General features: G+C 42.3%; 1 protein-coding gene across 7 annotated transcripts in view; it reads left to right on the top strand.

The window, feature by feature from the left end:
* Window positions 1-3,444, top strand: part of Nav2 (neuron navigator 2) — a 702,797-nt gene extending 699,353 nt beyond the window's left edge. For all 7 annotated transcript variants that reach the window (XM_048359787.1, XM_048359783.1, XM_048359784.1 and 4 more), the window contains one exon: window positions 11-3,444. In XM_048359787.1, coding sequence (XP_048215744.1) covers window positions 11-136 — 126 coding nt within the window. In that variant the 3' untranslated portion in view covers window positions 137-3,444. The remainder of the gene's footprint in view (window positions 1-10) is intronic.
* Window positions 3,445-14,901: the final 11,457 nt, after the last annotated feature.

The following is a 14,901-nucleotide window of genomic DNA, read 5'->3' on the forward strand; positions in this document are numbered from 1 at the left end:
CTCTCCCCAGATGAATATGCTGATGAGGCTGCAGGAGGCTGCCAACTATTCCAGCCCCCAGAGCTACGACAGCGACTCCAACAGCAACAGCCATCACGACGACATCCTCGACTCATCGTTGGAGTCCACGCTGTGACAGAGGCCCGGCTGCCGAGCCTGCGCACCTCCTCCCCTCAACCCATTCCACATGCATCCTTGACATCATCCTGAAGATGACTTCCTGAGCCAGCCCCCAGCCCGCAACCTCCGAGCTGCAGCAATTCCAAGACCCCTCAAGACCCCCTCACCCCTCAGCCACTGCCTGGGTGCCAGCACCCCAGGCCAGCCACCCGGGGACCACTTCCTTCCACAGCGAGAACTGCACTAGCCTCCATTTTCCTTTCGTCCTTGTTTTGCCTTGTTGCTGTGACCTCCCTAAGACACTGAAGATACTTCTCGGGAAAGGATCATCACTGATGAAATGAAAAGAGAAATGGAATGAAAGGGTTTTGTTTTCTTTTTCTTTATCTTTTTTAAAGAATCCACTTGGAGCACTGAAACCAAACAGCATCCTACCAAGAGCTTCCAGAGGCAGAAGAGACTGAAACAAAGTTGGCGATGAAGATAGCACAGCTTTCCCTCAGCTCAGACCCTCTTGCCTGAATCTCAAGACCAGCACTCCACCGTCACACCCTGACGCCCTCTACCCAGCGGCTACAGAAGAACTGGTGCTAATGAGGGCATCGGCCTTGGACACTCAACACAATGCGGAGCTGTGCCCCAGAGAAACCTTCAGAGAAAATACATCGTGCTTTTCTGTTTTATAAACGGTGCTCTCCTTTCCTGAGAGGTATTTGACCTGTTCCAATTAGTCTCCTCTCTCGGGCCCATCAGCCTGAGATTATCCATGAGAATGTGTGAAGAAGTGAGCATGTGAGTGAGCAAGGTGCTTCTGTTTCCTTTATGATGTCTAAATGAATCAAATTTTGTTTCTGCAGACACTGTGTATAGTGAAAACAGTTCTTGAGAGAACTGGTTACCCTTGAAAATGTAGTTGAATTTCTTCCTTTCTGACTCATTGGTTTTGAAGACCTTCCCTCTCTTCCATCCTCTAACCCCCACCTTGGTCAGAATCAATCCTTTGGTGAAAGTGAGAGCCCTAGGAGTTGAGTTTTGGTTTGGTACTGCTATATTTTGGTTTTTAGTTGTCCATCTTCTCAGTCCTACACCCTCCCCTCCTCTTACTGGGGCTGGGGATATTTGTGTCCTTTCAAATGGATGAGGACTGGTCCTCCTCTGTGGGTGAGCCACAGACCTTGCCTTTCCTTCTCGTCTTTTGAGGGCTGAGAACGCACTTGGCCTCCAGGTCCCCAGCCCCAGCTTCAGGCGGGGTGGTGAGGTCACCTTGCAAAAGACTTGCACTTTCTTCAGAACCAACATGGCGCAGCTCAGAAAGGGAGGGTGGCCATTCCCTCCTGGAAGTCCAGCCCTGCCCTCCGTCCTGATGAGCCTTGCCTGACCTCTTCGGTGCTGACCTTCCCAAAGCGATGCCTTACTGGTTTTGTACTCACCGTGTTCATTCACATGAGTGTTGTGCCTGCCTGGGGTTGTGTGTGTGTGTGTGTGTGTGTGTGTGTGTGTGTGTGTGTGTGTGTGTGTGTTCCCCATCAAAGCAAACAGGGCTAAAAAGTCATCTGTTCATAAGAACTCAAGTTGCTGTGATTTCTCATCCAAAAGACTCATCTGTGTGGATGCGTGACCATGGGAAAAAGAAAATGAAAAAGAAAAAAAAAAAAGACCCGTTTTTTTTTTTTTTTAAAGATTTTTGTCATTTCTCCAGCTAACTACCTGACTGGACAGTGATCTGTCTCATGCAGGAAAAGGCGAAAGTTCCTACAAATCCACATGACCCATTCCCTAACAGAAACCCAATCTGCTGTGTCTTCAACATTCTGGTGTTTTCCTTACTGAGTGTACTACAACTTTGAGTTGTTTATTTCTGTTTTATGAAGAGAATCTTTATCAGGCCCCAGTAAAGGATTCTATTAATGATCAGGGTTTTTACTCTATCTTTTGAATTTCCATTACTGAAGATTTGTCTCAGCATTTTTGTTTCTTAGCATAAGAGCTTGACCCGAAACTGCCCACTTCACTTGGAATGGCACCAAGTTCTCTCCTTGGAAAGGGACCCAGGATGTGTCCCTTTAACTGGTGAATAGAAAACTTTTCACCATGGTCCCCTGCTCACATCTCTGTAGACTCACTCTCCTGCTCAGCCTTCCTGACTCATCTGGGTGTGAATGTGTCTTGTTCTGTTAAGGCATATATTTAGCCTATGACTGGAAGGACCATACCCAAAGCCTTCAGGTAACCCCAAAGGGTGGCTCTTCTCAGTCTGTCTCCCAAGCAATGATCTTACAGCCTCATATTGTGAATTTGGGAGGAGGTAAAATTGACTTCCTCATCGGCAGTTTTTCCAGTCACCTTGTGACTGCCAATGTTGTTTGAATTTTTTTTTCAATGACACCCCACCCCCCTCCCAATTCCCAGACTTCCTCCCCCTGGGTCCTGGTGCTTCCTCATAGGTGAACAGTGACGTCAGGTGGCATAGTCCTGTGTCAGTCACAGATCAGTGTCCTTCCCACGGTTTCAGGGAGCAGGGTTGTCTAATATGCACATTTCTTATTTGATCATATTTTTACTTTAGTGTCATCTTTGACAAAGTGATTATGTACTCATTTAGAGCTCTGTCTCAAATGCTTCCATTTGCCTTTTTCTACAGTTAGGCGAATGTTGAAATGTATGAAATTCTATGCAACATTTATGCTGAGTTATTGATGGAAACCAAAAGTTTTTTTTTCTTTCCTCAAACTAACAACAATTATACAGGCCATAAATGAGATAGGGAAATATCTTTTTAATTTTAGGGTTAGGGGTGGGGTAGGGGTAGAATAAGGAGCAAGACTTGCCTAGACCTCCGTTGTGTCTTGAAGACATTTTTTTTTTATTTCTTCAAATTCTGTGTATTCAAATTTGATTGAGGCAAATCTACTTCAAAAGGAAAAATAATCCAACTTTGTGGATATTGAATGGAAAGTTTGCTGTTTTGACCTAGTCGTTTCCAGTGGAGCAGTTTATGAAATATGTTCTATAAGATGTACATTTTTCATTGTAACATAGAAATTGTAAATAATCGATTAAAGTGCTGCATTTTGATGAATTTTTTCTAGCCATTTTTAAAGAGAAAACTAGGAATTGAGTATTTTGTGTACGGTATGTCTCCATCTTCCCTCTCCCCTTCTTCCTACCTTCACTTCCTTCCTATTTAATTTCATTGGTCATGAGGTTTTGGATTTGCCAATGATCTGCTGGAGATCATACCCCACGTCATAGAGAATAAAGCTGATGATTGTACCAGTCTTAAATTATTCATGATTCAATAAAATTGATGCTTATTTATTCAGATTAGTGGTTTGGCTTGTTTGTGCTAGAGCAAGAGCTCCTTGGAGTTTAACTTCCTGCCAAGAGGAACTTGTTCTTATCTGGAGGCAACAAACATTGCAAAACAATCTTTGCCAGGATGTCAACATTTCCCTTCTAGTCAGTGTCTCCTGGAAGTTACTCTTCACTCAGAGCTTGTTAGGAACACAGAGATAAGGTACTGTCATGCTTTATGAGCCATGCACATCTTGTAAAAGGGAGCTGCTGCTTCAGTAGGTTTGGGGTGGCCATTGAGATTCACAATTTTATGTTATTATTTTCATCCATAATTATGTTTTCTAATTCTGCCTACTTATGGAATATAATGTGATAATTTAATACACCTATACAATGAGTAATGATCAAGTCAGGGTAGTTGACATTCCTCCTTAAACATAATTCCTTTGTGTTGGAAACACTAAATCTCTCTTCTAGGTCTTTATAAAATGTGTATTGAGATTGTAAACTCTAGTCCCTATATGGTGTGGTAGAACATAACTATGATAAGCTATTTCTTGGACATATCAGAACATCTGTTCTAATATCATAATATCTGTTCTATGGTATATTCTGATATGTCCTAGAAATCAGATGTGTTCACACAAACAGGATGGGCTAGATGACTTTGAAGAAAAGGGAAGGAAGGGAACTATGTATTAAAGTAGCAAACGAATTGTACCAAAAAAATTCACATGGAATTCCACATGGAATCACAACACCTCTGACAAGTGGATAGCCACTCCATTTCACAGGTAAGTAAAAAACAAAACAAAAACCAAGTAATGCTAAAGTAGTTTACCATCCAGTAGATATGGGTTTCACTGCTTATTGGATTCTGAAACCCAAGCTCTTTCTGCTATACTCTGCTATAAACTGCTTAGGCTGGACTTTGGACAATTATACATCCCCTCTGTATTATCATTTGGTATAACAAAATCATCCCAGAAGGGAGCAGCTTAAAGCACTATTTTCTGAGTTTCTGTGGGTTAGTTTCCCCACCCTGGCGGTCTTCACAAGACGGCAAGCAGCCTGTGTGTCTCACATATACAAGGGGTATTTAAAAGCAAGAATTATAGAAAGCATCTTTTTGAATAGTAAAATGTAGAGTGATTCCTGTTTCAGAATATGGGCAGAAGAAGATGCCTCTTCTTGCCATGTAAGATGTTGAGATGAGAGGGCTGGGGGTATGGCCTAGTGGCAAGAGTGCTTGTCTCCTATACATGAGGCCCTGGGTTCAATTCCCCAGCACCACATATACAGAAAATGGCCAGAAGTGGCGCTGTGGCTCAAGTGGCAGAGTGCTAGCCTTGAGCAAAAAGAAGCCAGGGACAGTGCTCAGGCCCTGAGTCCAAGCCCCAGGACTGGCCAAAAAAAAGATGTTGAGATGATAGGTATTTAGTCAAAACACAGGAGCAAGAAAAGTTAATTTTGAGGTTTGCAAAGAAACTCAGATAACCAATATTCAGATGAATTCAGTAGAATTACAGGAAAATTATCAGAAATAAGTTTAATAAGAGCTGGGTGCCAGTGACTCACATCTGTAATTCTACGTAGCTGAACTCTAGAAGATGGCAAATTGAAACAAGGCTCAACAGGAAAGTCTCCGAGACTCATCACTTATGAGCAAAAAAAGTAGGGCTGGAGAAATTGTTCAAATGGTAGAACGCCACCATGGAGTGGAAAAACAAAGAGTTCAAGACTCAAAATTCAAGTCCCAGTACCTGCACAATATACACGAAAAAGAACAAAAATCAAAATAAATGGAGAAAAGTAGTTTTATAAGTTAAAAATTTGATGTAAAGATATCTTTTTCTAAATATAAAGACTGGATTTGATGTGATTCCACTTAAAAATCTCAATGTGGTTTTTAGTAATATTATTACTGATTCTGCAATATTTTTATCATAAGGAATTACATCTCTTTGGTGAAACAAAAGCCTTACAAATACTTAAACTTGATAAATATATGCTACATCAGAGACTACTGAACAAGTTAAATTGCTTGCTTCAAAAAGCAATTTAGTATCTCATTTTCTTACCCATGATGTGATGGTAACATAATACTTCAAAATTAAGAACTTAGTTTATTTAAAAAAAAAAAAGTGTGAACTTGGCTGGGCACTGGTGGTTCAGGCCTATAATCGTAGCAGCTGAGACTTGAAGATCTTGACTCAAAGCTAGCCCCAGGAGGAAAGTGTCAGGCTCCTATCTCCAATTAACTACCAAAAAGCTGAGGTGGGGCTGTGGCTCAAGTGGTAAAGTGCTAGCCTTGAGCTAAAAAAGCTCAGGGACCACACCAGGCTCAGAATTCAAGCCTCAGGACCAACACATACACACACACACACACACACACACACACACACACACACACACGAAGTAAATATTAGAAACAAGTTTTGACAATAGCAAATGTAAAAAATGTCTTTTAAGAGAAAAAAAATAGTAGTGACCACATCAAAATACTCTGCTTGCCTTTCAAGGAACAGTTTACCACATTAACATATTGAAGTATACTTTGCTTAAATTGAAGTTTACAAATTTCTTACCAAATCAATAGAACATGTAAGTCAGAAAGCCACAAGGTTTTTTCCTCTTAGTTATACAATCTCCATTAAAAAGAGGTGGTTGTCCTATTTAAGACAAGGGTTTTTAGTGACTTTGTGTGTATTCACATCTGCTGAAATTGCTGAAGGCCTCTTGGTCTAGCAAGACACCTACACTGACCCACTAGGAGGAACCCATCTGTTTTGCAGGCTAGCAGGAGGCAATGTGTGGAGAGAGCAGGGCCACTAGGACAGCCTCAGTCTTCTGGTCCTCAGGAGGACCTGCATAGTCCCCCCAGCTCCGCCTGCCACCCTGTATAATCCTCACAGGTGTCACTGGGTGGAACATCTGGTCTTCTATAGGTGGACACCTCTCTGCAGAGGTTCCTATGGGCCCTGTGTGTGGGGATGTCCTGGAGGCCCCAGGAGTGGGCTGCTTTTTGCATCAGCCAATGCCATCCCCATGGAAGTCCGGGCTTGGAGGTCCCCACCATGATTGACAGGTGGGTCCTGGTGTGTCTGCAGCTTTATGAATTTGGCAAGGGGTGGGGGTCTTTCAGGAAGAGGGACTATTGGAAAGAGCCCTGGGATCTGGAAACCTGAATCTGTGCTCCTATCCTGGCGGCTACTCTCAAGAGAAACCCTATTTTCTCGGGGCTCTGATGAGGGGCGATGAGGGAAATGAACTAGCTCAATCGTTCCCGGATGTGTCAAAATAAGACGGCTTGAGGCTTGTCCACCTCGACTCCTTCCTCTCCTTCCATGCTTGCCTGCTAAAAATAACTCCTGGCCCTCTCCAGGTCCTTTGCACTGGGCCCCTGAGGCTCCCTGCCTTGAGCCCTGAGAGCCAGTGTCTTCAGGACTGTCCCTAAAGCCATTAGAAACTCGGATGACAGCTTGCTTCTCTGTAGAAGATTCAGCAGCAGATTACAGCTGCTGGATTAGAATGAATCGCCACCTGGGGGCGGCAAAGCACAAGCAATTCTAATCATTTCAGCAGCCCGCTTCCCTCCCCCTTCCCTTCCTCCCTTCTGTCTCTCTCCCCAAACCCTCCCTTTACCTAATGCTACCTTCTATGTAAAGAAAATAGAAAAGGAATTAAATGTTCATCAGGCATCTTCTTAAGTCAAATAGTTTTCTCCCATGGATGCATTCGACCTGCCTAACAAATGTATAGAGCAGCCACTGTCCATCTCTACACAACTGGTTAAGGGTCTGGGACAAGGTCTCACCACTCAAGGGCAGAGTAAGGACTTGGCCTACAGAGCCTGATTCAAAGACCTGGCATCGTGTGGCCTCCACCAGTAGCAGCCACCCAGCTACTCACTGCCCGCACCTCACTGACATTTTGTGTTGGCCATACTTGGGAGGTCCTGCATGCATTATTACCCTTACGGGAGGAAACAGAGACTCAGAAAGGAAAGAAAATTGTCCTAGAACACACCCTGAGCCAATGGTGCTGCTAGAACAAGAACCAGGGTATCTCAGCCTCCTTTCCCAGGAAACTCACTCAGGATGTAGTCAGGTGCACAAGTTTTGGAGCCAAATCAAGATTCGTAAGCTGTGGCTCTGGACAAGTGGTGTTTCTGTATAGAATTTGCTCATCTGTAGAATGGATGGATATATCCACTTGCACTGGACTCTGCAAGTGTCCTCTGCCTCCATTATCCTCTATTCCCTCCTAATTGAATTCTGATTTTATATGTCTCCACCCCTTCTAGAAATGACCCTGGATCTGTCTGCCACCACCTTGTCAGTAGCTCCTAGAAGAACGGAGCAGAGACAGGATCCTTCTCTTGAACCACTGTCATCAGCCACAGGAGTCCAGTCTTTCTATAGACTTCTAGACTCTTTCTTCCTTTTCACTGTGTGATGGCTGGAGCCGGAGCAGCCTCTGAGGACCACAAAGTGGGAGCCAAACATTCACGAAGGTGAAGAAGTCTGATGGTTCAAATCACATTGGTGATTTGCAGCCCGCGTTCCAACTCCAGATTACACACAGGAACGCAGCATGTGACCTTGTAAACTATTGTTGCCAGGAATTTTCCCTCGTACCCATAATTTATTTAATCCATTTGGTCTCTATATACTTAAGAATCTCTCAATTAGTCTTTTGTTTCTCATAAATAATCCCACGTGGGTTTCTGTGGCCAACTTTTTTTCCTTAGCCAAATGACACGTCCCTCCATTTTCCCCCTTTCATATTTTATTCAATACTACAACCTGCTAATTCCGTTCTTTCTGACAGGTGCCAACTGTCCTTTTGCTTCTACTGTTGATGAGTAAATTTATTCTTGCAGCATTCAGGATGATTAAAAAAGAACAGTTATTAAGTCATGCTTGAGGTACTTCTGTTCAAACCCCAGGATGGAGTTGTGGAGCTCCAAAGAATCCAGCCCTTGTGCAGCTCTCTGACTCTGTTCTGATCCTGTCCATCATAGTCTTAATACACATCACTGGCCTTTCAAGCATCTTCCTCATGACCTTTGCATCCTTCTCTAAAAGGCGCTCATGTTGCTTCAGATGTCTGCTAAAATGCCGCCACCTTAACTTCTCTGTGTACCTCTTTACCTTTGTCATTTCCCTTATAAACTCAAGGCCTCACACCTTCGCTTAGCTTTTTTTCCCCCTCAAGATTGGTGTTCTATCACTTGAGCCATGCTTCCACTTTTGACTTTGGCTGGCTAATTGGAGCTAAGAGTCTTATGAATTTGATTGCTTGAGCTGGCTTCAAACCAGGATCCTCAGATCTCAGCCTCCGTAGTAGCTAGGATTGCAGACATGAGCCACTGGTGCTCTGTTCTGTCTCACTATTTTTTTTTATTATTATTATTATTATTTTTTGCCAGTCCTGGGCCTTGGACTCAGGGCCTGAGCACTGTCCCTGGCTTCTTTTTGCTCAAGGCTAGCACTCTGCCACTTGAGCCACAGCGCCACTTCTGGCCATTTTCTGTATATGTGGTGCTGGGGAATCGAACCCAGGGCTTCGAGTATACAAGGCAAGTGCTCTTGCCACTAGGCCATATCCCCAGCCCCTGTCTCACTATTTTTTTAAATGCTGATTTTTATCCATTTACTTGGTTATCTCCTCCTCGCTCTGCATTGTCAGGCCCCTGAAAGAAAGGCCCTGCTTTATCTTCAAGAACAACCAGAAACCCCAAAGCCGTGGAAATACTCATATATTAGGCCATGGCTCATTCAGGTGTCGGAGATCTGCTTGTTCATACATGGTCTGGCAAGACCTAATCAGCCATAATTGTTGGTTCCTGGCCATTTCCTCCTGTAACTTTGACTGTAAGAAGAGAATTTTTTGGCACACAACTCAGCATTGCGTTCATCACCAGACGCTGTGCTGGATCCCCTTTGAGAAGAAAGAGTTTAGTGGCAGCTGCTAGTTGAAATGAAAACTTTTTGCTTTGAACAATCAAAATTCAATCTCTCTTGCCCCTTGATCTCATTTGCTTAGTGCGCCATGATTGCTGAGTTGTGGTATTTACAGAAAAGTTTAGTAAAATGTCGGGGTTGACCTGTCCTTTTACATAGGATGTCTGTATGGTGTAAATAATCCTCTTTTAATCACAGCCCAAACATAGTTCTAAAACAAGATGTTTGTGCCAAAAGAAATTCCAAGAGGCATTACCCTGCTTGGGGGTGGGTGGGCAGGGAGCAGAGATGAGCAGGTTCAATAATAGAAGCCTTCTTCCCACCACGCCTGTGGTGGGGGCGGGCTTCCCCCTTGCCGCTTTGGATTCTCACAGAATGAATTGAAACTTCATTTCTCTTTCTAACAAGCACCTTAGCTCATTTGCCATTTCAGCTGTAAAGAATATGGTCATATTATTCCCCTTAGCATCTAAGAAAACACATTTAGACTTTTCGAAAAAGCTACAACTATTAAGGAGTTCTCATGCACCTCCCAACTTCCTGAGTGCTAACATTTTGTATAGTGCTGGACGTTTGTCAGTGTGATGAGCTGATACTGGTGCATTATAACTAACGACACTTAATTCTTTACTCATTATTATGTCTTAGTGTTTTAGCTAGGGTCCTTTTGCTGTTCCAGGATCAGGATGGGATAACATTTTGGATTCCTTGGGCTTGTTTCTGCACTAACAATGACAAGTCATATGTTTTCTCTTTAAAATAAAACTACCAACTTAAAGCTTTCTTTTTTGTTTTTGAGAATGTGAAGTTGAAAATGTTCATAGATTTTGCAGGAAATCATTGCTATGCATGAAGCACTGTCTTTCCATCTGTAGACTGTGTGACTCCAGCTAAATGTTCACCAAGATGAGTGCTAGTAATTAATACCTCTAATTCCGGCTACTCCGGAGGCTGAGATCTGAGGATCAAGGTTCACAGCCAACTGGGGGCAGAAAAGTCTGTGAGATTCTTGTCTCCAATTAACCATCAAAAAGCTGGAAGAGGAGGTGTGGCTCAAGTGGCAGAGCATCAGCCTAAAAGTCAAGCAGGAGAGCATGAGTCTCTGAGTTCAAGCTCCAATACTGGCACACAAAGAAGAGCAAATACCTACCAAGGGCTCTGGGAAAGTGGGTGGGAGGAAGGATGAAGATTTGGGGTTCTCAGTCCCCTTCCCTTAGTAGAAAGAGCATATGCTCAAATCTCACCTCTGGGAAATTGGGGGGAAAGTTACTCAGCCTTAGCTTTGTATTCTAACACATGAAGATAGAGATACATCTAAAAAAGTTACAGTCAAGGTTAGACCAAAGTAACTGAAAACTTTAGCACTGGGCCAGCACATTGTGCCATGCAATATGTAAGCAAGGCTGTTATTCCTTTCAGTTTTGTTTAGACACCATTTGTTTTCATCTCCTGTCTCTGAGTAAAAACATCTACAATTCTGCAGATATATCCCAGAAACATTCTTCAATGTCTTTCTTGAAACAATGCTAAGTAATTTTTTTTTTGTTCTACCTTACACAAATCATATCGTGCTTTCAGGCAAATGTCTCCACAGCACTGTTCTTGGTCATAGCCAGGGAAAAGAAAAGGGTTTTGAAGGCAAAGAAAAGCAGAAATATCTCTGTGTCAGTTTTCTTTTCTGTAAAATGAAAAGAAAAATAGTCATAGTGTGAATTAAATGAAATAATGTATGTGAGGTTGTAATCACTGAATCTAACATATAGAGCATGCCTAAAAAGAAATAAACAGAAATATAATATGCAGGGCATGGTGACTAACATGCACAAACCTAGGTATTCAGGAGGCTGAGAGCTGAGGATCCTTGTTCAAAGCCAGCCCAGATAGACAAATCCAGGAGACTATTATCTCCAATTAACCAACAAAAAGCTGAAACAAGAGGCATGTTTCATGTGGTAGAGTACTAGGCCTTGAGTGAAAAAACTTAGTTTAAGTCCCAGTACCAAACAAAAAGTAACTTTCTTTCCTTCTTTCTTTCTTTCTTTCTTTCTTTCTTTCTTTCTTTCTTTCTTTCTTTCTTTCTTTCTTTCTTACTTTCCCTTCCTTCCTTCCTTCCTTCCTTCCTTCTTTCCTTCCTTCCTTCCTTCCTTTCTTTCTTTCTTTCTTTCTTTCTTTCTTTCTTTCTTTCTTTCTTTCTTTCTTTCTTTCTTCCTTCCTTTCTTTCTTCCTTTCTTCCTTTCTTTCTTTCTTCCTGCCAGTCCTGGTGCTTGAACTCAGGGCCTGAGCACTGTCCCTGGCTTCTTTTTTCTCAAGGCTAGCACTCTACCACTTTAGCCACAGCACCCTTCTGGTTTTTTCTATATATGTGGTGCTAAGGAATCGAACCCAGGGCTTCATGTGTGCTAGGCAAGCACTCTAAAACTAGGCCATATTCACAGTCCCTAATTTTTCTTTCTGATAGTGGTAGTGACACCAGAATTGCTGAACAATAAAAAAAAATCTATTAAGGATGTAATGCACATGAAGCAACAGGTCTTAGTTGTTGATTGAGTGGATGACATGGAAGGGAATAGCATCTGGAATGTTATTTGTGTCTCCAAATTTTTCATGAGGATTAATCTCAGGACCGCTACCACTTGAGTCATGCCATTCTTGGGTCTTTCACTTTGGGGAAAGAACTGGTGTAAGGCACCTAGTAGAATGGCTACATGACAAATAATAATTGCTGAATAAAAGTCTCTCCTTCTAACCATTGATTATTCTTTGGCTTATGGATATGACTATTGAAGTCTTTTGAACTAAAGTCATCAAATCCAAAAGAGAGCTAGGGATATGGCTCAAGTAGTGGAGTGCCCAAGTTAAAGCCCTGAGTTAAAATACCAGTCCTGACAAAAAGACAAAAACCAAACCAAACAAAAAAGCTCTCCAAGGAGCAAGGATAAGGGGGTATAACTTACCGGTAGAGCCCTTGCCTAACAAATAAAGATCCCTGGTTCATTCCTCAAAAAAAAACCCCACTTCCTGATCTAAAAGACCCCACAGTGTTTTCCTTTTTTGGATTTTCTTAACTTTTATTGAGATTTTAAAAGTGCATTATCCAGCACATCTGACTTCTTAAAATTAAAGGAATGTTATCATGGCAAAAAGCCATATAATAGCTACTGTTCAAGCCAGTTAAAGTGTGTAGTTTTATAGTGTGCTTAACAGATCTCTACAACTGCCTTCACCTTGTATAACTGGAACTCTGCTGCTCCGTTTCCCTCTCACCCTGGAAACAAGAATTCTACTTCTGTTTCTGAGAGACCATTTTAGATACCAGAAATTATAAGGTTATTAATCTTTTTGTGTCTGATTGTGTCTCAAAGTTCATCCATGTTGAAGCATGTTCCTTCTTTTTTCAATGTTGATTAATATTTCATTGTAAGCATGGACCATATCTGTTTCTCCATGCATGTAATGAAGAATGTGCTGGCAGCTCCCACATGCTGGCTATACAATATAGACTATATGGGCTGCAAAAAAGATGGCAGTGACTCAGGGTAATTGGATTTTACCTCTCAGCACCAATCCATTCCCATGCCTGAAAACAGCTGACTCTAAGTTAGAACTACTGCGTATGCAGTGAGCAATTTTGGACAGTCACCTGTCTCTGGATGTCCAGGCAAGAGGAGAGGGAAGCAGAAAATGGACTGAATCCCTCCAAGCAGAGTCTGTTCCTTGTCTGAAATGAAGACATACACTGTTGAATGCCAATCATATGTTAAGGGGAAAAGGTTGGAGAGGTTTCTTGGATCATAATAATTATGAAGAATGACATAGCAAAACAACTTCTTCAAAGGATCCTCCATTAATCACAAGAAACACAGTGAGTACCAAGGTCAGGAGAAGACCAGCAGGTAACATTTGCATAGAGGACATTTGTGTTATTTGAAAAGGGAGGGAATTCAACAAGAATATATACACTTTTGCCCTATAATCCAAGCTACTGCATAAACTACCTAAGTTCGCACTGGACAACCTTGTTTTTTAACTTTTGAGGGTGAGTTTGAATCACAAAGAAACTTGGGTCTGTATGGCTTACATGGCAGAGGCCAGTCTCTCAAGGTTCCCCCCGCCCCCAATGATTCTAACTGGCTTTATTTGCTCCCTAGATTGCTGATTAGATCCATCATTCTGACCAAATGCTAGTCTGCAAAAAGACTTTCATTTGTCGACTCCAGAGTCTGAATCTCTTCTCTCATGCTGTGACTGTTGCTGACATTCCTATTAAAGACCAGATATACTAAAAGGCAATGTGTCTATACTCATTTTGAAGCTTTTCTGAGGATTCTTGTGTAGGATTTTTGTTTTGTGTCAGTCCTGGGGATTGAACTCAGGGCATAGGCACTGTGGCTGAGCTTTCTTCACTTGAGGTTGGCACTTTACCATCTGAGCCACAACTTTTACTTTTGGCTTTTTGCTGGATAGAGGTCAGAATCTCACAGACTTTTCTTTTTTAACTCTCAGGCTGGCTTAGAACAGAGATGCTCAGATCTCAGCCTCCTGAGTATTTAGGATTGCAGGTGTGAGCCACTAGACCCTGGTGGTGTAGGCTTTGAAGGAAAAAAGGAAAACCATTGCCAACTGGAGCCACTAGACTGGCTTGCATGGATGACTTTCAGCCTATCATTTCAGTCTTAGAGGAGGAGTACTGCAAAACCTAACTTTTGGACCTACTGTACTGTAGCTGTTTGTTTTATGTCTTGTAGTGAATCTGGTTTTGATGATACAGCAAAGCAGAAAGGCAATGGGCTGAGAGCCAGAGGCGAGTCGTGGTTCCCATGGATACTTGCTATCTCTAAAGCCCAGGGCTTGGTCTAACCTATCTTACATTGTGTGAGTTAACAACATCACTCAACCATAATAGCCACTCTACTTTTTATTTGGCATTTATTCATTTGACACACACACATATATATATATCTTGATATATATGTATATATTTGATACACATATATACACATATATAAAAATATGTACATGGTAAAAATACAAAATAAGTATTTCTTTATAAGTTATGCAGTTAGACAGCTATCTTTTTTTTTAAAGTTTAAAAACAATTCCAGAAAAAGAAAGAAATCTTTTTTGTTTTTTTTTTGTTTGGTCTTTTTTGTTTTTGTTTTTTTTGCCAGTCCTGGGGCCTGAACTCAGGGCCTGGGCACACAGTCCCTGAGTCTCTTTGGGCTCACGACTAGTGCTCTACCACTAGAGCCAAAGCACCACTTCCAGCTTTTTCTGAGTAGTTTATTGGAGATAAGAGTCTCACAGACTTGCCTGTCCCAGCTGGCTTTGAACTGTGATCCTCTGATCTCAGCCTCTTTTTTTTTTTTCTTGGCCAGTCCTGGGCCTTGGACTCAGGGCCTGAGCACTGTCCCTGGCTTCTTCCCGCTCAAGGCTAGCACTCTGCCACTTGAGCCACAGCGCCGCTTCTGGCCGTTTTCTGTATATGTGGTGCTGGGGAATCGAACCTAGGGCCTCA

Source organism: Perognathus longimembris, chromosome 13 (assembly GCF_023159225.1).
Source record: "Perognathus longimembris pacificus isolate PPM17 chromosome 13, ASM2315922v1, whole genome shotgun sequence".
NCBI classification, from domain to species: Eukaryota; Metazoa; Chordata; class Mammalia; order Rodentia; family Heteromyidae; genus Perognathus; species Perognathus longimembris.